The 27,825-nt window shown below is 37.3% G+C and overlaps 2 protein-coding genes across 2 annotated transcripts; one reads left to right on the top strand and one right to left on the bottom strand.

Annotated features, from left to right (window-relative positions):
• The first annotated feature begins 14,634 nt into the window (after positions 1-14,634).
• LOC307167523 (GPI-linked NAD(P)(+)--arginine ADP-ribosyltransferase 1-like) lies at positions 14,635-16,252 on the top strand. Its single transcript, XM_079886689.1, has 2 exons — positions 14,635-14,689; positions 14,947-16,252. The coding sequence occupies exons 1-2, from the start codon at positions 14,639-14,641 to the stop codon at positions 15,700-15,702; spliced, it is 807 nt and encodes a 268-aa protein (XP_079742815.1). The 5' UTR covers positions 14,635-14,638; the 3' UTR covers positions 15,703-16,252.
• Positions 16,253-19,873: 3,621 nt separating this feature from the next.
• LOC307157812 (NAD(P)(+)--arginine ADP-ribosyltransferase 2-like) lies at positions 19,874-21,072 on the bottom strand. The gene is made up of 2 exons (XM_079869762.1): positions 20,992-21,072; positions 19,874-20,915 (listed from the first exon to the last, which is right to left on the bottom strand). Exons 1-2 carry the CDS (start codon positions 21,040-21,042, stop codon positions 20,175-20,177), a joined length of 792 nt encoding a protein of 263 aa, XP_079725888.1. The 5' UTR covers positions 21,043-21,072; the 3' UTR covers positions 19,874-20,174.
• Positions 21,073-27,825: the final 6,753 nt, after the last annotated feature.

The raw sequence follows: 27,825 nt of genomic DNA, 5'->3' as shown, positions 1-27,825 counted from the left end.
CCCAAATGGGTTTGACCTGGGCTATCTAGATGGGACCCAGACAGTTTTGTCCTCGGTTTCCATGTAGGCCCCACATGGGTTTGCCCAGATGAAATGAACACTGCTTAGTGTGCACAGTACAGGCTGTTTAATGTAACACTTAATCAGTGTTGGAGGTAATGAGATAATTAAAGGAACACTCCGACTTTTTGGGACTTTAGCTTATTCACATTATCCCCCAGAGTTAGATAAGTCCATACATACCTTTTTCATTTCTGTGCGTTCTGTAAGTGTTATTTGACGCACCCACCGCTAGCCTAGCTTAGCACAAAGACTGGATGTAAATGGATAGTGTTAGCATAGTAATCCCAATAAGTGACAAAATAATGCAAACATTTTCCTATTTACATGTTGTGATCTGTATAATCACAGCGTGTACAAAAAACAAGGCTATATGAGACAGAGACCATTTTTAATCGTATAAATACTGGGAACTATATTCTCACTCGGCGTAGGAGCACAGCTAGCGTTACTTGGGCGGAGTGGCTACTTGGGCGGAGTGATCAGCGCAGCACACGAGACGCCCTGTGGTGAGGAGCAGAGAGTTCGCTCAGAGTTGGAGTAATAGAGTCAGCAATTACTAGATAGTAAATTTATAGTTTACAGTCATGGGTGTTTGCTGTATTGTAAAGAGCTGCGACAATAAACAGGGGAGACCAGGTAATACTATGATATTTCATAGAATTCCAACCAAAAACGCTGACCTGATGAATCGATGGCTACTTGTTCTGGGTAACGTTATCGATCCAAACACACCTGTAAACACCATCAAGAAGTATTTAGTTTGCTCAGAACATTTCACTGAGGACGACTATTTTGAAAAAATGCAAGTTGCCACACGGACCATGAAACGTGTGCTAAAGGATACAGCCATCCCATCGATAAAGACAGGACAAATTGGATCACCTGTTGCTGCGGTAAGTGTTCCGTTATGTTTTGAGATGACTAACATTAGCCATACTGTAACAGTGCCATGCTAATGTAATGTAAACTTAGTGAAATTATTACGTGAATAGGGGCTCCGTGTATCCTCTTTATTGTTATTATTGTGTTGTCATGAACACACTGTATCGCTCAATAACAAATGAGTGGCGCTAAATGTAACTCTCAGGACTAACGTTATAACATTCAACTTGCTAATGAATTGGAGGGGGATGGGCAGTTTTCTTTTTTGAGAAAACGTTTGTGAAATAGTAGGCTAACGTTACTGTCTGTGGGTTCATTGTGCAAAAACTATTTGCCTTGTGCAATTACTCTCCCCATATTCTAGGCTATTGTAATGCAATTATCTAACATTACTGTATGCTGTTGATTACATTTGGTCAGCTGTAATAAATTGCATTTCAAATATATCTATTCCTGTAATAATTTTTTATACATTGGGCATAGTGGGCATAGGTTGGCATGTTCCACATTTACACCACCAGTCCGTGTTCGTTCTGATTCTCCCTTCGACATCAATCAGTTCGACATCTTGTCTTACAGCTTCCAAAGTTTGTAACTCCTCGTCTGTGTATTCTGGCTCAAACCTATATGGTTCGGGATCTTGGTTTGATACACAGTAAAATTCCTCTGAGTCTGACAATTCCTCAAAGTCAGCCATGATCATGAGTCACGTCTAGCGAGTTACGTTTGTTTTGTTTACGGAACCATCAACAGAACAGGGCGTCTCGTGTGCTGCGCTGATCACTCCGCCCAAGTAGCCACTCCGCCCAAGTAACGCTAGCTGTGCGCCTACGCCGAGTGAGAATATAGTTCCCAGTATTTATACGATTAAAAATGGTCTCTGTCTCATATAGCCTTGTTTTTTGTACACGCTGTGACTATACAGATCACAACATGTAAATAGGAAAATGTTTGCATTATTTTGTCACTTATTGGGATTACTATGCTAACACTATCCATTTACATCCAGTCTTTGTGCTAAGCTAGGCTAGCGGTGGGTGCGTCAAATAACACTTACAGAACGCACAGAAATGAAAAAGGTATGTATGGACTTATCTAACTCTGGGGGATAATGTGAATAAGCTAAAGTCCCAAAAAGTCGGAGTGTTCCTTTAAGTGATTGAATAATGATTGTGCATTATTGATGAACACCTGCTGTTAACAAGCATAATCACTGAAGGAAAGAGAAACACAAGAACTAGGCCTAGGCCTAAACAGCCACTGCCTTGGATGAAATCAACTGAAGATAAAATACATCAAATCTCTCAAGATCTGATTAAACAACTCCACAAACAGCATTACCAGCTTCACTTATTACTAACCAGACTGACTTTATATCTGTCAGACATTGATTACTTATTTGAAAGTAATAGTTTGATTTGATGTTACCAATGTGGCGATCAGTGTGTGCTTTAGTTAGGCTCTTGAGTTTTTAACATTAGTTTTTTCTCTGGCAGCTGTGTCTGTTTGTTATGGTGAGAACAGCAAGAGAAAATATAATCAGATGCTGTAAGCTGATTGATGATAAGAATATAATCATCATATAGTGGCTTAACTCATTGATTATTTGTGAGGTTTATACGGGTAGTATGTTATTCATTTTGTTTTATTGTTGTGATTCTATAGCAAGAGATCCAGCACAGTTTAATCAGAACAGTTCAATCGGAACATCAAATGATTTTTAAAACACCATTTACACATGTTGGACTCCAGCAAGTTCTACTTGCATACAGACATCAAGAATCAACATATGAATCTCAACAATGGTGACATGCTTCATGCTGCAATGCATTCTGGGTGCATCATACGAAACTTATCCATGGCTCCCAGAATGCATTGCACCATGAAGCATGTCACCATTGTTGAGTTTCATATGCTGATTCTTGATGTCTGTGTGTGAGTAAGATTAGGGGGAGCCCGAAATATGTAATTAGTGTGTTAAAAATAATAGACGTTCTAATTAAATTATATTATTCTCTCGTTGCAGAATCACAACAATAAAACAAAATGAATAACATAAACCTCACACAATGAGCTATGCCACTATATGATGAGTATATTCTTATCATCAATCAGCTTACAGCATATGACTAAGTTTTCTCTTGCTGTTCTTGCCATAACAAATAGACACAGCTGCCAGAGAAAAACTAATGTTAAAAAGTCAAGAGCCTGACTAAAGCACACACTGATCGCCATAATGGTAACATCAAATCAAACTATTACTTTCAAATAAATAATCAACATCTTAACCTCTTCTTAATTCTTTTCTGTAGATGTCTGACAGAAATAAAGTCAGTCTGGTTACTAATAAATTAAGTTGGTAATGCTGTTTGTGGAGTTGTTTAATCAGATCTTGAGAGATTTGATGTATTTTATCTTCAGTTGATTTCATCCAAGGTTGTGGCTGGAAGTAGTTCTTGTGTTTCTCTTTCCTTCAGTGATTCTGCTTGTTAACAGCAGGTGTTCATCAATAATGCACAATCATTATTCAATCACTTAATTATCTCATTACCTCCAACACTGATTAAGTGTTACATTAAACAGCCTGTAGTATGCACACTAAGCAGTGTTCATTTCATCTGGGCAAACCCATGTGGGGCCAACATGGAAACCGAGGACAAAACTGGCTGGGTCCCAGTTAGATAGCCCAGGTCAAACCCATTTGGGCCCCAGGTGACTGTGCTGGCTGGGTTGTTAATAAAACATTCGTCACTGAAACGACCAGAACACACAACCGCACTTCCTACACTCCGTTGCTGCCCCGGAAAAACAAACTGCATCCACTGTTCCTGTAACACTGGGTTCTTTGGAAAACTGAACACGGTAAGCTTTCCCTCACATCCAAATACACACTTTTTTGGAGACATTCTTGAACAAATCCTATGCAGCGCTGCCGATGATTTCCTGTTGAAGCGCGTTGATGTGCGCGGTCTCGCTCTCCTCTAGTCGACGTGCTCGCGGGCGAGCTTTTCCGAGAGAAATGCTCATAGGTAGTTCCACTCTTATCTACGTCATTAGATCCACGATCTAAAAAAAACCAGCCGAAACTTGTACCAACCCGGAAGTAAGATTTTCAGCATAGAAATTCCCCGTTATTCGTCCAAAATATTTTTTTAAAACTTTGCCCATGTTTAGCATGAGAATCTATCTCTTTAACACTGTAAACAACTCTGAATACATGAAACACCATTGTACCCCCCCCCCCTTTAATAGTTTAAAGGTGGATTAACTCAGCAAGAGATTTTAACTGTAGTGACCTCGGTCTTCAATTCAGTGGAGTAGAAAAGCTCAGGTTCCTTCTTTTTAATAAATATCAAGTCACCTTTATTTATACAGTGCTTTTTACAATACAGATTGTTTCAAAGTAGCTTTACAGAGATAACAGGAAAATAATGCAAGAAAGTTTTCCAGAAAAAAAATAGCTTCACAGTCCAGCTTAAGTCAGTTCAGTGGTGATTCATTTTGTTGTATAAATAAATAAATTTACATTACATTTACATTTATTCATTTAGCTGACGCTTTTATCCAAAGCGACTTACAATTGCTATGCATGTCAGAGGTCGCACGCCTCTGGAGCAACTAGGGGTTAAGTGTCTTGCTCAGGGACACATTGGTGTCTCACAGTGGATTCAAACCCGGGTCTCTCACACCAAAGGCAAATAAATACATTTAAATGTGTGTATATATAGCCACTTTGGAGAAAACCGTGATGTCATCGTCCAGCTCAGTTCAGATCTCATATAATAGTGTCAACGCAGGCAGATCAATAATATTGTTGAATATTAAATTAAATGTCCCCAACTAAGCAAGCTAAAAGCCAATTGTGAAAAATATGACAAATGTTGTTGTCTGCAATTTGTAAAACTTCACAATAACATTTTAGATATTCTGAAATGTTTGGTTCATTTTTCTTTATTTGTTCCATTAAATTTATTGCTGGGAAAAAATGAATCGCGATTAATCGCATCCAAAATAAAAGTTTGTGTTTGCATAATATATGTTCGTGTACTGTGTATAATTATTTTGTATATATAAATACACACATATGCATGTATATATTTAAGATTTTTATTTATTTATATATATAAATTATTTATATTTATATATAATATAAATTATGTATAAATGTATATACAGTATATACATGCAAATTTTCTTAAATAAATACATGCATATGTGTGTATTTATACATACAAAATAATTATACACAGTACACACACACATATTATGCAAACACAAACTTTTATTTTGGATGCGATTAATTTTTTCCCAGCACTAATTAAATTCCTTATACGTATATGTTCAGACTGGGTGTTTATTTTGTCCTGATTTTATAAAAAAATATTTGATTAAGATACTTTTTTTCATGCAGTGGTTTTAAGGCCCTGACACAGGCGACGTGAGCCAACCCTAGAGTCGGCTTTAGTCATTGCTAGTTCTTTGACGTCGGTTTTGTGTTTCAGGGCCTTAAGAATTGATTTATTTTTCTGTACAAAAAGCTTGTTTGCTGTAGCCTAACCTAGTAGTCCAGAGATAATTCAATCCTGAAGTCCTCCCTGGCCACCCCTCCCTCTGAGAACAGCCAGCACTGTGTCAGTCATTAACATATGAAAGGTCTTCACACCTAACAGTTGTCAGTCCTCTCGCACCCAGCAGTGTTTCAGCTGTATATGTCCGTGAAATTTCACGGATTCCTGTATATGTCCGCATATGTGAGGTTTCCGGGTTTATCTGGAAATATACTGTTCCATGTTACTCTGATCCGCTTTTTCCCACATACATCCGGCAAACATCAAATTACACAGGAGTTTACCATGCCCGTATTTTGTCGGATTTGAGTCTTTTCATGCAGTGTCAACTGATTTCTTTATATCTAAAAAAATATGTAACTGTGTGAAATAAAACTTTATTTATTTATTTGTTTGTTTTTCATCTATTTATTTGTTTGTGGTTTTCATTGTGCAGAAGAGTGACTCTTGTGGTTTTGTTGTGTTTGGCTTCACTAACACCATGATGCTTTATGAAATGAGCAATAGCTGCTAAACCTGTGAAATGACGAGTCTCTTCTTAAAGGGTAACTCTCGCCAAAATGCAACCTAGGGTCTTTTTGTTACTCTACCCGAACTTTCGTTTAAAAGCATAATTAGAATGGAAACGCCACTTTTAAGTTTGACTGTATATTTAATTTTCAGTCAAATTGCCTTTTGAATGGGAGTGCTTGGGGCACTTCTATGATAGCATCAAAAATCGCTATTTTTAAAACACTAAGAAGGCTCGACACAACATGAAACTTTGCTCGAAGTATCACCAGGGGCTCTACACATGAACTCGAGCATTGAGAACATTGTTTGTGTACACAGAGTTTACTAAAAAGAAAGATTTTGAACAACTCACTGTAGCTGTGTCCGCCGGCATTTTGTCAGTCAAAATTAGTTGATTTCTGAATGCGAATGAACTGACTCTGTATTTTAGTGTTGTTTCTTATATGAGGATCCTTTTTCAAATACAAGGTCAATATTGATTTTCATTAACGACAAAAAAATTAATTATCCGTGAATTTATATAGAACCAAGCTTTAGGAGCTTTCCATCTTTACTCTCCTCCCTGTTACAGAGATCAACTATTTTTGACTGACAAAATGCCAGTCTTCTAAAAGTCTTCTGATTGTTATAATACTGCTAGATCTCATGCTGCAGTAACACAGGGTTTGTAATGTGAAAATATTAATGGAACAACACAATTGTTAGATTCCCAAGACATCAGTGAAACAGGTTATTTCATGATGATTTTAAAACCATCAACAGGTAACCATCATCACCTGATCTCAGATTTAATGTCTTCTTTTCTCTTCAGTTGATTTCATCAAAAATGGTGTACGCAAAAAAAAAAAAAAATTCAGACTTATAAAACCGTTCGTACGCCAGAACCTGCGCAGAATTCACTTTATAAATCCCAGTCAGCGGAAGATTGTGCGCACATGCGTCTCCACCCCGTAATAACCATGGAGTTTACAACAGTTTTAGGCTACACAGCAAAATCCCCAGTGTTAAATTAACACTCCTCAGTGTTTATATGTGTCCACACTACAGGGTGTTAAAAATTAACACTGAAGCAGTGTTGAAGTTAATGAGATAATTAAGTGATTAATTAAGTGATGATTGGCCATTAGTGGTGACACCTGATGATAACAAGCAGACTCACTGAAGGAAAGAGAAACACAAGAACTACTGACTTTGAACCATTATTGCACTTATTATTTCACCAGTTTTACTTTATTTCTGTCATACATCTACACACGGTCTTATTTAGATTTAACAGAAGTTTAGATGGTAATGTTTTATGGAATGTTTCGTTTCATGTCACCATTATGGTGGTCAGTGGTTGCTTTAGTTGGGCTCTTGACCCTTTACTTTTTAACATTAGTATTTCTCTGGCTGCTCTAACTCTGTGTTTATAGAGCATATGTGTTGTGGCAAGAGTAACTATGATTTGGGCTGTGTTTCCTGAAAACATTGCAAGCCTAATTTGAACGTATAGGCCATTTGTTGCAGTTGGTCTGCAGTCAAGTTAGGCTTAAGATGCTTTTGGAAATTCAGCCCTAGTTATGTTTTGATGATGAAATTACTAGTGACCTGATTCAATGATGTCACCCAGCATTATAAGCTGGTTATCTAATTGTTTTATTAATTTTTCACTACAGTAGTTACTCCCAGCAATGTTTTAAAGATCTGAAGGATTTAAAATCACACACTGACATCAAGAATCTACATATGAATCTCACCAATGGTGACAATCAAACAAATGCTTCATGTTGCAATGCATGATGGGAGCCACCAATCAGAATGCATCAATGGCTGACATCATGCATTGCAGCATGAATAAATTATGCAGCTGAATTGTCCTGCAATTTTCATTGTTTTTTTTTTTTCTGTTGGCTTTTATTTAGCTATTGTTTTGTTCTGACTTTAGTAGCTTGTTTTGTGATGTTCAGAGTTGATCTGTTCGTCACTAGTTTGTTTTTTGTCACCATTGTTGAGACTCATATGCTGATTCTTGATGTCTGTGCGTTTAAACACAATAACTTCTTTGCTCAAAGTATTTTCAAAATTTTTGATATTGCTGTTGGATCTCAAACTGTAGAATCTCATAGAATCTCAGAGCTACAACCACCAATACTAAAACAAGACATCAAGCATATAGTCAAAAATTTAGACTCTCACATCAGTGAATCAGGTCACTACATGATAATGTCATTATCATCAAAACATATTGTGAGCAGGTCATGTTTTCTCTTGCAGTAACAAATGTGCTTTATAAACACAGAGTTGTAGCAACCAGAGAAAAACTAATATTAAAAAATGAAAAGTGTCAAGAGCTCAACTAAAGCAAACACTGACCACCAAAATGGTAACTTGAAAAGAAAAATCCCATAAAACATTACCGTATAAACTTCTGTTGAATCTCAAGAACTTTTGTCGATGTATGACAGAAATAAAGTCAAACTGGTAAAATAATAAGTGCAACAATGTGTAATGACTCGAAGTCAGTAGTTCTTGTGTTTCTCTTTTTTCTGTTCTTGTTTCTCTTTCCTTCAGTGAGTCTGCTTGTTATCATCAGGTGTCACCACTAATGGCCAATCATCACTTAATTAATCACTTAATTACCTCATTATAACTTCAACACTGCTTCAGTGTTAACTTAATTATATCATTAACTTCAACACTGCTTCAGTGTTAATTTTTAACACCCTGTAGTGTGGACACATATAAACACTGAGGAGTGTTAATTTAACACTGGGGATTTTGCTGTGTACTATGCAGATCCTCATCTGCATGTCATTTGCATATGATTATTCATCCACGTGATAACGTTTAACGGTACAAGACACATTGCATTAATAAAAATAATGTAGTTGCCTATCCTTGCCTTGTTTTTGAATACATAAATCAAATAGTGTAAAATACATTTCAGAGAAAGTTTTTCTCAATCTTTTCTTGGGCATTATTTGCACGAAACTATTTTCTCAAACAATCTGGTATTATCATGATAAGCAATTATCTCTGTGGTTAAAACATTAAAACACAGCACACCACAGGAAAAGTGTTCAAAAACATCGCATCCACAACAAATATTTCTATTGATTGAATAGGCTATAAAAAAATGTTGTAACTTCTCAGTAATGATTTCATGTTTAAGTGTTTAACTCCATTAATTTGAATGGCATATTTAATCTAAATGTTTATATCAGAAGTAAAACATAGTTTAAATCATTATTTTATTTATTTAAACTGTTATTTGCGTCAGTTTCACTAAACGGCCCAACGCGCTCGCTGGCGCGGACATTTAAGGATGGATATTTGCTTCAAGTGATAGGCTTGGTGAGTGAAATTATATTTTGTATTATCTTTCTGTATATGTCTCTAGATTTTCTGTCTAAAAGTGACCAAAAAGACATTTAACTCCAGCACACCATCGGTGTCGCCAAACTGCTCCATGTGACGGCAAGTAATCGAGGAGACAATAGCAAGTAAAACTGGTATTTATTCAACAAGTGAACCAGACTCAGAACATGTAGGAAGAAACCGGGAACAGACACAGTCAATGCAGATGAATCTCACGATCCTCAGGGAGAGCTCAGGGTGCGTCGGTAACGCAGGCTTGCGTGGGCAACTCAGAGAGGCACGGTCAGATGAGTGAGGTGAAATCCCGGTGAAGACACGACGTGAAGACAAACTGCATAGACGAACAATCCGAACAGAACTCAGGCTGGAGACACGAGGAGATGAGGAAGAACAGGAACTGAACGGGGAACATCCACAAACAACGATCTGACAAACACAAAGCGCACACGGTGAGTATAAGTAGCCACTGGGAATGAGAATCACCTGTCGCTGATTCTCCCGGAGAATAATCAGTGACCACGCCCACACACTCACACACTCACGCACACACACACAACACGCAAGGAAGAGTCAATGAATTCATCAACCGTGACACTCCATCTCCAAAACGTTCGTACGCATGGGTCAGAGTTTGCGTGCAGGTGCGCAGATTTTCCCGTCAAGTTTGTTTTTATAAATCACAACTTGCGCGTCGGAAGGGACGTACGCCTCTTTCAGGGCCTGTTTTGTGCATACGCAACGGTTATAAATGAGGCCTCTGGGCCGAAACAATGTTGCTATCTGGGGAGGGCCTTATAGAGGACAAAGATGTCTGCGTCAAAACCTGTCATTAAAAAGTTAAATGTGGCTAAATGTCAAAATAACTCCAATATCATATGCTAGAGTTGTGTGGGGTGGGGGTAAATTCAGTGGCGTACCGCACATCTCTGAGGCCCCCCCGCAAAGAAGGCGACGGGGCCCCTACCACCAGCAGTGATGCTATGCCACGAATTAAAATTTTATGGCGCATCTGCTGCAGTATACTATTGAGTCCGTCTTCCCCATTTACAGAACTGATTTAACAGTAATGAATGTGAAAATTAGCATTGCATTGGTGCATTTTATGTTATTATTGAATAACATTACAAATATGCGTACTGGTTTTGATATCGCTTTTTAGTAAGAAATATTCGCTGGAATAAATAATTAGTCTGAACGTGGAGGCATTAAAAGTGCCGCTGCCGGGCAATTCCACGCAAAACTGTCACATCCATAACGCCAACACAATGCCATGGTATTTAGTTGGCGTTATGGATGTGACAGTTTTGCGCGGAATTGCCCTGCCTCAATTTGATTGTTATTTTAGCAATAGCATGAGGATCATTCAATAGGCTAATAATAATATTAATAATAATAACACACAATGGCCCCGGTCTACGTATTTTATTTAACAGTATAGGCTCAATAAAAGGTGCAGAACAAATCTAAGCTGGCCTACACAAGTATGCGTAATTGTAGAAAATAAATTATTCTGTAGTAAAAAAATGAACAGTAAAAGAAAAAAGAATGACTCTACATTTTACGATATATGCTACATTTAAAGAACTACTTTACATTTAAAGAAATTCGCATACCAACTTCTGACGATCAACTGGCAAACAAAACATCTAGCGAATCCTTTGTGCTCTCCGCGCGTTTTGGTGCGCAAAGTCTTTCACTGCATCTTTAATGTCAATGTTGCGAGCACGGGCATTCTCAATACTCAAGAGAGCTAAACTCGACAGTCTTTCTTGTGACATTGTGCTCCGGAGGAATGTCTTGATCAATTTCAACTTCGAGAACGATCTTTCAGCAGTTGCAACCGTTACAGGTAAAGTCAGGAACAACTTGAGAGCTGTTGCAACATCGGGGACACTGGGCAGAATAGAGTGGTGTTTAATAAACAACAGCTGCGCAAGATCTGCAATGGAGCCACGCTCAATCTCCTGTATTTCGGGCTTCAGCGCATTTCTGAACGATAACAATTGCATGGCAAAGTCTGGTGACAGGTCGTCAGTGTACTGAACCGCTAAAGTATTTGACATTTGAAACAGGTCGTTGTCAGAGAAGCGCAGCAGCGGACCAGGGTTCAAAAACCCAAAACGCGTTGCCACTTCATTCATTCCACAGAACCTGCGTTGCAGTTGTCCTGTACATGTGTCAATCGTTGCGCAAAAAACTGACACCCTGAAGTACTCCTTGGCGTTTTGCAGACGCTGGTCTTCACATAATTCATCAAAGTGTGTCTTAATGTGCCTTGCACGCTTGTGAGTATATGAAGACCTAATGCCCCATGATTCTGCCAAAGCTTCTGCTGTGGCTTGTAGGCTCTCAAACTCCCCTCTTAGTTTGGTGAGAGTGTCTAGTGCATTCCCTAGGAGTTTGCTGGCCAGCATGATGACAATGTTTTTGTCTTGACTTACGTCTTTGTTTTGCTTTATATATCTCACCTTTAAGCTCTTTAGTGGCTACATGTAGATCAGAGGCAGTTCCCTGCTTATAAGCATGTCTTTTTTTCTGTATCTTTTATAGACCTATTCACCCATGGTTTATTATTGGGGTATATCTTTACTTGTTTGCAGGGTATAATAAAATATCTACAAAAGGCCACATATGTACAAACAGCATCAGTCATTTCATCCAAGTCCTTGCAGGATTCTTTAAAAATATCCCAGTCTGTGCAATCGTAACACTCCTGGAGGCACATAACTGATTCCTCAGTCCATTCTTGTACTGCCTTGGTTTGCAAGTTTTCCCTTCTCAGGACAGTACGATAAGTCGGGAGGAGCTGTATACAATTATGGTCTGAGGAGCCCAGTGGGGGGAGTGGCATCGATTTATAAGCGTCCTTTATTGTGCCATAGCAGAGATCCAGTGTATTTCCCCGCCTGGTAGGACAGGTCATATACTGGTAAAAATCTCTCAAAGTCTTTTTCAGGGTGACATGGTTAAAGTTGCCTAGAATAAAATTTGGCCCGTCTGGGGAGAGTGACTGTAGTTTCTGCACTACGTCAGAAATCACAGTGCAAGCGGTGGTGGCATTTGCCCTCGGGTGTATGCACACAACTGTTAAGAAAATTTGTGGAAACTCCCGTGGTAAATAAAATGGTCGTAATGACACAGACATGAGTTCGATATCGGGCAAACATATTTTTTCTCTAACAGAGGTACAATACCGTCTATTAAAGTACACACATACTCCGCCACCCAGTGTCTTTCCCGTTGCACTGGCCTCCCGGTCCATCCAAACAGGTGATCCAAAGCCGTCAATCCACAGGTCTCGGTCTTGATCCCGATTGGACAACCAGGTCTCCTTGAAGGCCAGGGCGCAACATTCCCTGAAATCCTTCTGGACATTTCACTGGAGTTCCTCCACCTTGTTCCTAAGGGATTGCACATTCCCCATTATCATCGTGGGCAGGGGGATCTGTCTCATTCCCTGCTTTCTCAGGCGTAGTCTGACGCCTCCGCATTTTCCCCGCTTCCTCTTTTTTCTCTGCCATGTCGAGGATCCGGACCTATAATCCTTTCGTATACAGTCTGGTAAGTGTAAGGTTATATCTAGATAACTAGATTAAAGACGCATCTCTTCAGCCAGGCATTCATATAATACTTTTAATCTTACAGTTAAATCCGACCTCTAGTTCATAAACGCCAGAGGAGAACTGGCCCCCGACTGAGCCTGGGTTCACCCAAGGTTTATTTTTTTTTTCTCCATTAGGTCACCTGATGGAGTTTTTCGGTTCCTTGCCACTGTTGCCTTTGGCTTGCTCAGTTGGGGATATTTGGGGATATTTAATTTAATTAATCAATCAACGATACTATTGATCAGCATTACCAAACGTGGACGTTCCACTAGAAACAAACATTGATGTATTGTTTTAATTTATTACTGTGAAGCTGCTTTGATACAACCTATGTTGTGAAAAGCGCTATATAAATAAACTTGACTTGATATCTGATACACTAGGCAGGTTCCCAGAGCTATAGATGAAGCAACTGGTCTCTGCTGTACTGTGTTCTTCCTTGGGTAGCTGCCTGCTTTGAATCCTGGGCAAGCAGCAGACATGATAGAATCCATGTCACAATCAGGTAGAAAAGTTCCATTTTTAGGTTGACACCTTCGGTTGGAGACTAGTTGCTCGGTAGGAAATCTCAGACAAACTTTATACAAATTTTTAGACCAAACTTGACACACTTAATGACGCTTACAAAACAAACAAATCAGACGCCAACACTCTCACTGCCAGTCGCAGGTGTACGCATGCACCATCATTTTGTTAGACTGTCTTACAGAGTTTCACGAGTTCACACTTACATATAATTTGAGGGGGTAAAGTTTAATGCGTATTTGGCGTGCTGTCCGAGGGGAGGGCTCCGAGCTCGGAGTTCGGCCCGAACGCAGAGTACTCCCCCCTATGTAAGAACTTAGGACTAGAAGCGTGGAGAAGGGGTGGTGGAGGGATGCTGCAAAACTGTCAATGGATTGAGGTGAGACTGCTGAGTGGATATATACCTCTTACCATTGATTGCTGAGTGCTCTCCACTTGTGTTAATTATCTGAACGTGCTCCTCCCGAACTTTGTTAATAAAACATCATTTAAAAGCTTTGGTTCTATGGTAACATAAATATAATTTCATTTATATGTATTTTGTTTGTTTAAAGTTACTGCATCCGTAACTTTCACAGAGTCAGAAGTGATCGAAGTGATAAGGAGTGTCAAGCTTTATTTGCACGTCTGCAGGAACTCGGTTTGTCCAGTGTGAAACCACACAGACTTCACATGTGCAGCATCATGATGAGCTCAACATCGCGGTCCTACTTCAGCTGTTATATCCCACAACACACACATTATCAGCGATATAAAAAAGCCACCTTCCTCATCTCTTTCAAACGTTGTTGTCGTCTGGCTGTGAGCGACTGACTTTTCCGATCTTCTCCTCTCATCATTGAGCTAAACAGACAAGAATATTCTCAGGTAAATTTGGAAGTAAAGTAAAAGTCAATATATTGATATAGATCACAGGTTTAATTGCATATTTGAAGGTTTTTTTTAATCTAACAGAAAATACAAACTAATTTTAAATTGTGTTTTGTAAGAAGTTGGTGAACAGTTTAACATAAAGTACTGCTATTGCAGTGATAGATTTAATATATGTGAGCTGTTGTTGTGTTTCAGCATCAGTTCTTCACTAGATCTACTAGATTATCAGAGGGATTTGACTGAATCAAGATGCTGCTGATCCTTGAAGCTCTTCTTCTCATTTTAGCTGCTCTAGGACAGGTAAGCTTCATGTGTTCTACATTTACATTTTCACAGATGCATTTGGCATTTATCCAAAGCGACTTACATTGCATTTCAAGCAATGAAAATGTGTGCACATTTACATTCTTATCAGTTCTTGCTTTCCCTGGGAATCAAACCCATGACCTTGGCGTTGCAAGCAGCAACGCTCTACTGTATGAGCTACAGGACAGCTGGTAAGAATATTACAGACATGAATACTGATGATGTGATCATTATGATTCCTGTTTCTGCAGGATCACAGAGCTGCTGCTGCTACTGTTGAAGGAAAGATATATCCATTGGATATGGCACTGAAGTCTGTTGATGACCAATATGATGGTTGTAGAGACAACATGACAAACCTGGTGATGACAAAATATCTGAACGAGGAAATCAATAAGTTTCCTGAATTTAGTGATACTTGGCACGACGGTGTAAAGAAAGCCAAGAAACCACAGGATAATTTGGAACAGATTCATTCAGTCGCCATTTATGTGTACACTAACAACAATTCGAATGTATATCGTGAATTCAATAATGCTGTCCGTAGTGAGAAACAAAATTACACAGACAAGACATTCAAATGGTATTCACTTCACTTTCTGGTAACAGATGCAATAAAGATTCTGAAGAAAAAACAAAACAAATGCTATTCAACTTATCGCGGCACTACAGTTGAGTTTGAGAAGAATGTTCTGAACAAAGAGGTTCGTTTCGGCTCATTTACATCCTCCTCTCTTGAGCGTAAGGTAGCAAATGATTTTGGACCAAAATCTTGTTTTGAAATCTACACTTGTGAAGGCGCTGATGTGATCAAATACTCCAAGTATCCTGACCAGCAAGAGGTGCTTATTCCCCCATATGAGAAGTTTATGGTCACTGATGTCAAGACAAAAGGTCAGGATGGAGCCTGGTGTGACACTGTGTTCAAGTTGAAAAGCTCTGGGAAAATAAGTTACCTGAACTGTGGTGTTGATGTAAAACTGGTACAGGACAGGGCCAAACTTTAAATCTTCACTCATTGTGTCTCTTCAAGTCAGACGTTGCTTTCATTATAATGTTTGATGGCTTCATTAATTCCGAATTATAATCATCTTTACAAGTTTTAAGTAAATGAATTCTTCTGCTTTATTAACTTTTGATCTAGTTTATGTTTTCACATGTAACTCTGTGTGTTGTGCAAGGGGAAAGTGAATAGGCAAAAGCTTTACATGATAATAATAATGTACCAGCTGACAGGGTTTCACTGTATATTTTTTTTTTCCTTGAGAAAAATTAACATGTACTGTATCTGATATATATTGAAATAAATCGATATTAAAATGAAACTGAATCATAAGCTTATGAATCAAAATCAAATAAAATCCTGAAATATGTGTCAATGCCCAGCCCTGATAAAAACACATTAGGCCTATCAGTCATTGTACCATGTAAACATTGTAATGTGTTTTCAGGAAACCTATAATGAAATTCTGTTCAGTTACAAATGTTTTGACAAACACAATATAGTTCTTGTGATGCAAGGTTTTGTGTTTTGTTCTTCAAAAAACTCACTCACTCACCGCCCGCAGGAATAATTATTACTCTGAACTCAAAAGTTTGCAGCCCTGGTATTTATTTTGGTTGAACTTCGTAGTAAAACTTAGAGAAATTAAAAGCTGAGAATTTGTTTTATATTAAAGGTAACTTGCTCTGTCTTGTCTGTCGGCGGCTTGTCAATGTCCTCTTTGCTGCACAATGTTTTTTCACTGTGTGATCAAATGGATTTGGGGTGAGAATAGTGTCAGTTGAATCAATTGAGTCTCAAGCTGAATTTGTGAGAGCTGGTATACCTGCTGCTTTTTTTGTCTGTTTCCAAACGAAACAAAACAAAACCAGTAAAAGAAGAGAGGTACTTCAAAATATGTTCAATCTCAGAGGGTTAAAATTTATCATATGAGCTGATTAATTTTATGTTCACTTAAACTACCTAAAAACTGTGTACAACCCTGAATTTGTTAGCATCAAAATTAAATTGACAAAATTCAAAATTTGATATGGAGTAAAACACTTAGATGTGTAAAGCTTTTTGTTGTTGTTGTTGTTGTTGTTGTTTTTACTTTTTGGCCAGGAACTCAGTTTGTCCAGTGAGAAACCATAGACCTTCACAAGTTCTCCATTATGATGAGCTCAACAGTTCAGTTCACATCAATATCACACTTGAGCTGTTATACCTCAGAACACACACACACACACACACACACACACATGTAGTGTTTTCATTTTTTATGGGGACTTTCCATAGACATAATGATTTTTATACTGTACAAACTGTATATTCTATTCCCTTACACTAACCCTACCCCTAAACCTACCCATCACAGGTGATTTATAAGCCGTTTTCCTCATGGGGACCAAAAAATGTCCCCACACGATCAAGGATTTCGGATATTGCCATCCTTGTGGGGACATTTTGTCCCACAACGTGATGATTACCAACTCACACACACACACACACACACACACACACACACACACACACACACACACTGGTTTGGTTTACTATCTTTGTGGGGACTCTCCATAGACTTAATGGTTTTTATACTGTACAAACTGTATATTCTATCTCCTTATACTAACCCTACCCCTAAACCTACACATCACCATCACAGAAAACTTTCTGCATTTTTACATTTCCAAAAAACTCATTCTGTATGATTTATAAGCTTGTTTACCCATGGGGACCTCAATTTAGGTCCCCACTGTGACACGAGTCCCCATGAGTCTGGGTGCATTCAGGTTGAAGTCCCCACCGGAATAGAAAAACAGGTATACACACACACACACACACACACACACACACACACACACACACACACATACATTACTAGTGATACAAAAAGCAACCTCAACCTCCTTATCTTAGTTTGAAGAGTTGTTGTCGAACAACAAATGACTTTTCTGATCGTCTTCTCTCGTAGTTGCTCCTGATCTCCTGAAAACATAAAAAAAAGAAAAATTTTACATAAAGACAATATACAAAAGACAATATATTTAGGAGGTAAAGTACAAGGTGAAGCTTATTGTGCAATACTATGCACATTGCTACTCTCTCTGTTTTTTTTGTTTGTTACATCAGACCCCCTTCCTGACACACATTTACACTCTATGACAATTTGTCATATCCAATGTACCCAACACCTGAATGTCTTTGTACTGTGGGGGAAACCCACGCTGACACTGGGAGAACTCCAAACAGAAAGGGTGAAGTCAGGACTTGAACCGGGAACCGTCTTGCTGTGAGTCGACAGTGCTACCCACTGAGTCACTGTGCCGCCCCTCTATGCACATTGCTATTGGAGTCATTTATTTAGTATTTGTGAGACGCTGTTTCTAGTTGTCTTTCAGCATCTGTTCTTAGATCTAGAGCATCTGAGGGATTTCACTGAATCAAGTTAATAGAGTTTGTTTAACTGAAACTTTCATTGAGTCAGAACTGCTGACTCATACTTTGTGATTGCTGGTGTATACTTTCATGTAATACATTCAAATTCGTTTTTTTTTTTTTTTTTATAATTATTAATACAGGCTGGCAATTTACTAATTTGAATATATGAATATGAATATATGAATATTTTTTAATATACTTGTTATTGTCTCGTTATACAAACTTTCATTGTTGACTGATAGACTGTATTGATAGACAGGGATAATGTGTTTGTGTTTCTGAAACCACAAATACACCAGGGCTTCAGAGGTGTTGCATTTTCAGATGAGCTGAACACTTTCATACAGCTATGCCCACATTGTGACGTCCCAGATCTGGCCCATATCTGGCACTCGTGAAAAGATGATCTGGCCCACATGCAGCGTAGAATGACAGCTCTTGGGTGGCTCACTCCTGTTTGCCAGATCTGGGCCACAAGCAGGCCATAGCAATGCCACATGTCAGCCAAGAGCAAAGAAATAAACCAGAACTGGACCTTATCTGAGCCACAAAACCTGTGTATATTAAATATGGAGTCATCTCAGCCTTAATAAGCCTGTTAACAAGCAAAATCACTGAAGGAAAGAAGAGAACAGAAAAAGAGACGAGCAGAAACACAAGAACTTCAACTGACTTCAGACACAGCTTAGATGAAATCAAGTGAAGATTCAGGTTATTGAGGAAGCTCAAATGTGATGTGTAACACGAGAATGAACCTCATCGGTCCTTGCTGAAGCAGAAACTGAACACACATCTGTGTACTGTATCCAGTGTAGACAGCGTCAGTGATTTTAATGGGCTTATTTGCTTTAGACGCGACGCTCACATCCAGTGTTGGCAAATGTCAGCTGCTTTGCATCTGAACTCCAGTGGGCGGGGCCTGTGATGCAATGATGTTGAACTATTCATCGAAGTCTTGGAGGCAGTCTTATGCAAATGTAATTTGCCCATGTGACGTCACAAATCCCACAATGAAAAACAAGACATTTTTGGAGCTTGATTAAATAAATGCTTTGTTTATAATGAGGAGGATATTTTAAGCTATAAAACTTGCAGCATGTTTTAATGGTATTTGACCTCTTATATGTCAAAAGATCGAGGGAAATTTAATTGATCATTTCATGACCCCTTTACATGCCTCCAAAACATGCTTAAATTGATAAAGTATATGTAGAACACTTTCCATTAATACAAAATGTGTTATTTAGCTTTAAATTGAGGAAAATATTTCCACCCATTTAATGTATATAAAATGAATAGAATAATTCTTAAGAAGAGACTAAACACTTAACAAGAGACTCGTCATTTCACAGGTTTTAGCAGCTATTGCTCATTTCATAAAGTGTCATGGTGTTAGTAAAGCCAAACACAACAAAACCACAAGCGTCACTCTTCTGCACAATGAAAACCACAAAACTCCAACATCACTAAGATAACAAATATTAACTTTAAAAAAAAAAAAAACTAAGTTAATTGAAACCAATTAAATTCAACAAGAAGCAAAAACTTTTTAGCATATTGATAATATTGACATATTGATAATATTGCTGCAAGCTGCATTGCACTTAGAAAGTCATTCAGTCAATATGCTATTGCTGACAGTTATAGAAAGCACTACAAATGTTCAGTAATGTGATGCAAAAAGATGCAAGCATGAATGAAGAAATGAATTAGAGACACATATAAAATCACTTTGAGGCCACTGAACTGGGTCACTTAAAAATAACTTTATTTAATTTTGTTGAAATAATGTTAATTGTGTTTTCTGACAAAGTATTAATGAACTAAACCAAAATGGAACAATGTTGGAGCTGATGCACATGATTACATCAAATAAATTCAAAACACTTTGTTCAGAACTTTCAGTATGATTCATAGTAATTCAATTCATTTCACATTTATTTAAACAATGTAATAATTAAAAGGCAGAAACAATGAGCTCATTGAGTAATGATATACTTGTTTTTTAACAAATGATTATGACATTTAGAATAGTACTATTAGTATAGTACTTTGTTATGGTTTACTAAATGCCACTGCACAGTTCAGGTCACTTCTTGTTCCAGTGCTTTTCAAAGTGAACACAGTGTCACACCAGAGATCTCTCTGATCTCTTCTAGTCTTGACAGCAGTGACTTTAAACTTCTCATATGGAGGAATCAGGACCTCTTTCTCCTCAGGATACTTAGAATATTTTGTCAGATCAGCACCTTTACAAGTTTTGATTACAAAACAAGATTTATTTCCATAAGACCTTGTTATGTTACGATTAAAAGAGGAAGAAGCAAATGAACCGAAACGGACCTCTTTGTACAGAACATTCTTATTAAATTCACTATTTGTACCACGATAAGTTGAATAGCATCCTTTATGTTTTTTCTTCAGAATCTGTAATGCGTCTGTTAACAAAAAGTAAAGTGAATACCATTCGAATGTTTTGTTTTTGTATTTTTTCTTATCATTACGAACAGCACCATTGAAATGCTTATATAGCATTAAAGTGGAGTTTGTGTACACATAAATAGCAATTGAGTGATTCTTTGTCAAGTTATCTCCTGGTGGCGTGTATTTCTTTTCAGCATATTTCCAAGCTATTGCAAATTCAGATTCTGAGTCAGACATTTCCTCCTCCAGATATTTTGTCTTCACCAGATTCGCCATGTTCTCTCTACAACCGTCATATTGGTCATCAACAGAATTCAGTGCCATATCCAATGGATATATCTTTCCTTCAACAGCAGCAGCAGCTCTGTGATCCTGCAGAAACAGGAATCACAATGATCACATCATCAGTATTCATGTCTGTAATATTCATACTAGAACACAAGCTTACCTGTCCTAGAGCAGCTAAAATGAGAAGAAGAGCTTCAATGATCAGCAGCATCTTGATTCAGTCAAATCCCTCTGATGATCTAGTAGATCTAGTGAAGAACAGATGATGAAAGACAACAGCGTTTCACTAAATCCATTACTCCAATGGCAAAATGTCCCATAAAATTACCTGACAATATTGTGGTCTATTCTTCTTCTCTTTTTTTAGGAGCTCAGTGAGGAGAGGAGAAGATCAGAAAAGTCAGTCCCTCACAGCCAGACGACAACGACTCTTCAAACCAAGAGATGAGGAAGGTGGCTTTTTTATATCGCTGAAAATGTCTGCGCTTGAGTAATGGAACATATAGCAACTGTGCAACAGCTCGTGTGAATAGTTTAACTCTCCATAATGCAACACCTGTGAACGTCTGGTGTATTTGTGGTTTACAAAGGACAAACTCGTTCCTGTCATGTCAGTGCCAGCAGAAAGCAGAGTTGAAACCAGATTATGATCATGGAAATGTGCATCATTCAGGTCATTCATATTAAGCACAAAACTAAATAATGTTGTTTTTTTGTTGTTTGTTTTTTAAGATACATCTACTGATGTAGAAATTAAGATCTGAAGAGTAAGTACAGCTGCTTGCAGCAATTACAGAGACAAACACATGACATGCACCCCTGTTGTGAATCATCTACAATAATAATAGTTGTGAATGTTCATAATAGTGCTGAATAATAACAGAAACAGGGTAAACTGCCTTGATATTAGGCTGTTCAGCTTTAAAAATGCACTACCCATAATGCTTTGGAGAGAGTTAGAGCTGTGAGGAACAGGGCAGAGAACTAAGAAAGTGATTCAATATGTGTGCGCTGCAGAAACAATTGAATCCCTGTTTAATACTGCTCAAAACTTCAGCAAACAGTTAGTTTTATTTGAATTCAAGTTGTAAGCCGTCATAAATGCATGCTAAGAAGAAAATACACGACACCTCCAGTAGGTTTTGATAGTGTGATAACCAAACTTTTGTGGGTTGTTTCTCTGTTCACTGTGGCAATGACACTTACAATGGGGTTTTTGTGAGAACGGTGTTGAAGCTTTGTCAGAGTTAAAGTGAAAAATGATGTGTCAGAGTAAAAGTGAATCAGTTTAAATATGCAGAAAGGTGTGTTTCTTAATATGTTATCTGTAAGGAATGATTAATAATAACTTTTGCATTATAAAACAATAGTTTTTTTTTTTTTACTAAGTTGATGGCACTGTATTCAGAAGTGCACTTAATTAAGTTCATTGAATTAAAATAATAATAATAATAATAAGCTTGTGAAATATATGCAAGATTATGACTCATCTTAAGCAGAGAGAAACTCAAAGTTTGTCCTGCATGAAACCACAGGTCTTCAAAAGTGTTGCATTATCAGATGAGCCTGATTCTTCATGATTATTTTATCTCTATAGTGCATGAAACCACAGGCCACAAGTGACAATCAGGTGATCTAAACCATTTAAATTACCTAGATGCATCACAAACACACATTATCAGTGACATAAAAAGGCACCTTCCTCATCTGTTTGTTGACTGAGTGGTACAGAGTGGTGAAATGACGAGTCTCTTCTTAAGTGTTCTTTTTACATTCAGTCAAAAATAATGTTGCTAGTACGTAGATAAAATAAAATAATTGAAAACTTTGATTAATTCAATTAGTGTAACAAAATGTCCATTTGTTTAAATCTTCTTATATAAACTTTAATTGTGTGGAAAAGCTTTCCTCAATTTAATAAACCTTTGTGCGTCAATTTAAAACAGTTACTCTGAGAGCCTTATAGAGGACAAACATGTCTGTGTCAAAAACTGTCATGAAAGTTTGAAGCTTGTGAGTACAGACTTAAGTCTGCTCTCATTTTAAAGAAGACCCTTGGCAGAATATTGTTGAAGAGAACATTTTTTATAAAAAAAATTAAACAAAAAAAGTTATAGAAGTTTAAGTAATGAAAATTACATGAAACATGTTGACCTCTATTAGCTCCTAAAAAAAAAAAGAGCTTTCAGTAAGATTTTATTTGGGCGCAATACCAGATTTTCCCCATTAGATGCCAGCAAAACTCCACTGGTTCACACAGATTTGCAGTAGTTGTTCACTCTCAAATACTACACACACAAACACACATTTTATTATTATTATTATTATTATTATTATTATTACACACATACAAACCACACTCTGACATCCATACCAACACACAATTATAACTGCATAATCTATCCAATTCACACATGTAAATTACTCAATATACTATGCAGAAGCAGAATAAAGCAAGTATTTGCTTTATAGGCCTAACCTGAGAAATTGGCATCATCTAGTAAAAAATAGTACAACATTTAATGAAAGAATGAAAGCTTTTTAACGAAGATTGCATTATTTTGTAGTCAAATGGTCCTAGGATTAAAATTGGGTTTCAATGGGAACATTTTTGTCCTTAAGAACCTGAGTGGAACTACTTTGTGTACCTAGTGTAAAATTGATTTAATAAAGGAAATTGGGGTGAAATAGTATTGACTAATAAAATACAAACCCAGTTATGAGCCAAAATGCAGTTGGCATTAAAAATGTTTAAAAAACAAAACTGATGAGCGCTACATGTGGGCTGTATGACTCATCTTAAGCAGAGAGAAACTCAGAGTTTGTCCTGCATGAAACCACAGGTCTTCTTCACAAGGGTCGCATTATCAGATGAGATGAACGAAGACAGCGGGAAGAAGATGAGAAGATTTGTTCTTCTTTCCTTCAAATAAGGGCAGAAGTTGATATCAACTATTATGATTGAAAATATTCCTGAGCATGTCCTGGATTGTGTTTTCCCTGTCCATTTGTTAATTTTAACATTAGCAACATTATTTCGGCCCAGATCCGGCCCACATCTGGCATTTGTGGAATACTGATCTGGCCCACATCCTAGCTATAAATGTTTTGTTCTAAAAACGTGCTGAGAACATTACCATGAAGTTCTAATAATGTTTTCATTGGGTAGTTTTATTTTGGTTCCCAGAATGTTCTCCTAAAAGGTATACAGCAAAAACTCCAGTGATAAAAGTTAATGAGATAATTAAGTGATTAATTGAGCAATGAGTGACCATTATTGAAGACACCTGATGTTAACAAGCAGAATCACTGAAGGAGAAAATCACTATTTAAGTCACCATTATGGTGATCGGTGTTTGTTTTAGTTAGGCTCTTGACCCTTACATTTTTTACTTTAAATTATGCTTGGCTGTTGTATCTGAGTTATAACTCCCAGATGAACAAATAGAAAAGATGATCAGACATTGCTGATTATGTTTTGATATAATCATCATTTGACCTGAATCACAAAACTCATTTGGAGCCTGATCTCTGACTTAGGTTTATATTGTTGATTACATCATCATGTGATTCTACAACATAAGATCCAGAATTTTCTATGTATTCCAAAGGATTTCTTAAAAGTTGTTTTGATTTAAAAAAAAAAAAAAACACCATTTGTTTAGGGCGAGATAGGTCTGACTGCAGAACCGCAAACCATACGTCATAGCAGTGTGAGGACGACAGCGCCAGCCTGACAGTCTGATGCCGGAAGTGGGCACAGCAAGGCATTTAAACGATTTAATTGAAAATGTAATATCTCAAATATGATAAAATATAAGAATTATGTTTTGTCCTAACAAAATACAATATACTACTATTAACAAATGTTAATAGTTTTTTAAAAGTTAAAATTATACTTTATCCATTTGTTTTGTTGAGTCAAATGATTAACAATATAAATTGAACAAAGCATAAAACAAAAAAATAATGATATGAAAACAAAGGTTGAGCGTTTGAACATTTGATTTAATTGCTCCAAATAAATAATAGTAATTAAATAAAAATACAAAATCGAACTAAATAATAAATAAGTTATACAAAATAAAATCAAACCAAAGAAAATAAATCTTATCAAAGTTATGCAGGCACACATTTAACAATATTTCTCAAGTGAAAAATAAATCAAATAAATAAAAACTCTAAAAAAACCCTACTCAAACTTATCCTATGTGTTTGCATGTTTAATGGGATGCATTCATAGATATGAAATATTATTATAACAAAATATAAATACAGAAATATATAATGTTTGTGTTGTGTTAGCTTAAGTTTCAGTGTGGATTGTTTGTGTAACCTTTAGACGTTAATGAAGATAATTTAATATTTTGTCTAAATCATGCAGAAAACCATCTAATTCCAAAGGGACTACTATTAAATATGTGTACCTTGGAATGCAATGCAAGACGCTTTGGATAAAAGCGTCTGCCAAATGGATAAATGTAAAATAATATCTATTGCCACTGTATATTAAAAAAATAACTCCAGATGTTCATACCTCCATGAACAACAGCCTTTTTAAAGTGGATTTTAATGTGAGTATTCAATTTGTCCCGTTTTGTCTGTTTAAAAATACTGCTATCACAAAAAGGGCAGTGAACATTTCTGCAGTTGTGCATTGCTCCAAAGGTGTTAGCGCTGAACCTCTCTGAATTATGTGGTTCTGTAGGTGAAATAAATACAATTAATGCAATTCTCATGGTCAGAAAATTTAACAAATGCTATAAAATACAACGCTTAACAACAAATTAAATCACAAACCATAAATATGTAACCTAACAAAGTGATACAATCCAACTGTAAAATTACAATACATGATCAAGTGCCATCGTAACAATTCTCACTTAGTCACATTTATTAAGTGAAGTCACCTTTATTTATATAGCACTTTTTACAATACAGATTGTTTCCAAGCAGCTTTACAAAGGAAAATAATGCAACAAAGTTTGTCTCAGCAGATCTAGAAAAAAAATTGTGTCATAATCCAGCTTAAGTAGGTTCAGTGTTGATTCATTTCTTTTGTAAAAAAGTTATTCATTCAGTTAATTCATCTATATAACGTTACGTTAGCCATTCTGGAGAAAACTGTGATGTTATCATCCAGCTCAGTTCAGTTCTCTTAGAATGGTGTCAATAGCCCCTTTCACACAGAGATTCCGGAAAATACACGGATAAAGTGACCCGGGATTTGACCCAGGTTCGTTTGATTTTGGTTCATTCACACTGCCAGTGATTTTCCGGAATCAGAGAGCGCGTTCACACACAACCCGTGTATGTCCCGGAAAGACACGTGACATCGATGTGACTTGTAATGTCTCAGCAGCGTCTTCAGTTTGCTTATGAGCTGCGATTTCTCTCTCGAGAAACCACGCTTGTGCATTTATTTCTCTGATTCGATCATAAACTTGCGCATTACGTACCGCTTCACAGCTGGCGAACTATCCCGCCCTTCAGCGTCATCACTGCGACACGGCATTATTACGGTTTTTGTTCACACAGCGCGCGTTCCGGGACTGAATCCGACAATGTTACTAGGTTCCCAACCCGGCATCGATGCCGGCATCAATCCCGGGTCGTGTTTGCGTTCACACAGAAGGCGTTCCGGCAATTTGCCGGCAATTTCCCGGGTTCAATGCGCTGTGTGAAATGACAGATCAATAGTATTGTTGAATATTAACTTACAAAATACTTAAAGCCGTTTTGTATAAGCGTAACGTTAAGTATGTTGTATCCAACAAAGATATAACTTATTTTTAGCTTCTTCTTCTTGTTCTACCGTATTAAACATGAATTCCGTCCACTTCCGGCATCAAACTGTCAGGCTGGAGCTGTCGTCCTCATACTGTTATGACGTATGGTTCTGCAGTTCTGCAGTTGATTATTTTTGGTTTAGGCACACACAGACATCAAGAATGAGTGTATGAATCTCAATAATGGTGACAAACGAAATATTTAATTAGGAAAAGGAAATTACTAAGACAATTCAGATCATAATTTATTCATACTGCAATGCATGCAATTCAAGTGTTTATATATTTTTTTTACTATTGTGACTGACGTCACGGCAGAATGCGTCCAGCGCAGAGTTGTATAGTCCAGCGGTCAGAAAGTAGAAGTCCTGGCATAGTTTATTCCACCCATGAACTCAGTCAGCTGATTTCACTAATTAGATCTCTCTCCTGTCTGAATTAGCAAATCCAGGTGATTGGAACAAAATACTGAGGAGGACTTTTACTTTCTGAACCTGGACTAACACCTCTGCATAGCAATGCCACATGTCAGCCAAGAGTAAAGAAATAAACCAGAACTGGACCTTATCTGAGCCACAAAATCTGTGTAAATATGGAGTAATTTCAGCCACAGCCTCAGATGAGATCAACTGAAGAGAAAAGAAGACATTAAATCTGTGAAGATCTCAGCAGAGGAGGATTAAACAACTCCATAAACAGCATTACCAGCTTCACTTATACAGACAGAAACCCTCTGTTTCTGTCCGTTCCTTGTCTTGTAATGTTTAGAGTTCTGTGTGATATGTGCTTGTACGTAAAGTCTTCTTTATCGTCTCCGTTGTCTGGGACTTGATTACAGCCACCTATCCGTGACACATAGAGTCAGAACAGCTCAAAATACAACTTAGGCGTGTAAAGTTTTTTTTAGCCTTTGTCCAGTGTGAAACCACACAAAGACCTTCATAAGTTCTCCACAATGATGAGCTCAGCAGTTTAGTTGAGCCAAACACATCAAGATCACACTTTAGCTGTTAAAAATGAATTTATATGTATTTATATAGCGCTTTTTACAAAATAGGTTGTTTCAAATCAATTTTACAGTGATAACAGGAAAATAATGCAACAAAGTTGTTTGGGGGGGGGGGGGGGGGGGGTATTTCAATCACGCCTGCAGAACTGAAGCACAAAGAAATAAAATGAAATTTTTACAAATGTCAGTGAAATTA

The sequence above is a fragment of the Squalius cephalus genome, assembly GCF_949319135.1.
Source record: "Squalius cephalus genome assembly, chromosome: 1".
NCBI lineage: Eukaryota > Metazoa > Chordata > Actinopteri > Cypriniformes > Leuciscidae > Squalius > Squalius cephalus.
This window is presented reverse-complemented; position numbering and strand designations above follow the sequence as displayed.

Coding starts and splice junctions, on each gene's coding strand:
- LOC307167523 (XM_079886689.1), top strand. CDS start 14,639: ATGCTGCTGATCCTTGAAGCTCTTCTTCTCATTTTAGCTGCTCTAGGA. Junction 14,690..14,946: donor TTTTAGCTGCTCTAGGACAG/GTAAGCTTCATG, acceptor CTGTTTCTGCAG/GATCACAGAGCTGCTGCTGC.
- LOC307157812 (XM_079869762.1), bottom strand. CDS start 21,042: ATGCTGCTGATCATTGAAGCTCTTCTTCTCATTTTAGCTGCTCTAGGA. Junction 20,916..20,991: donor TTTTAGCTGCTCTAGGACAG/GTAAGCTTGTGT, acceptor CTGTTTCTGCAG/GATCACAGAGCTGCTGCTGC.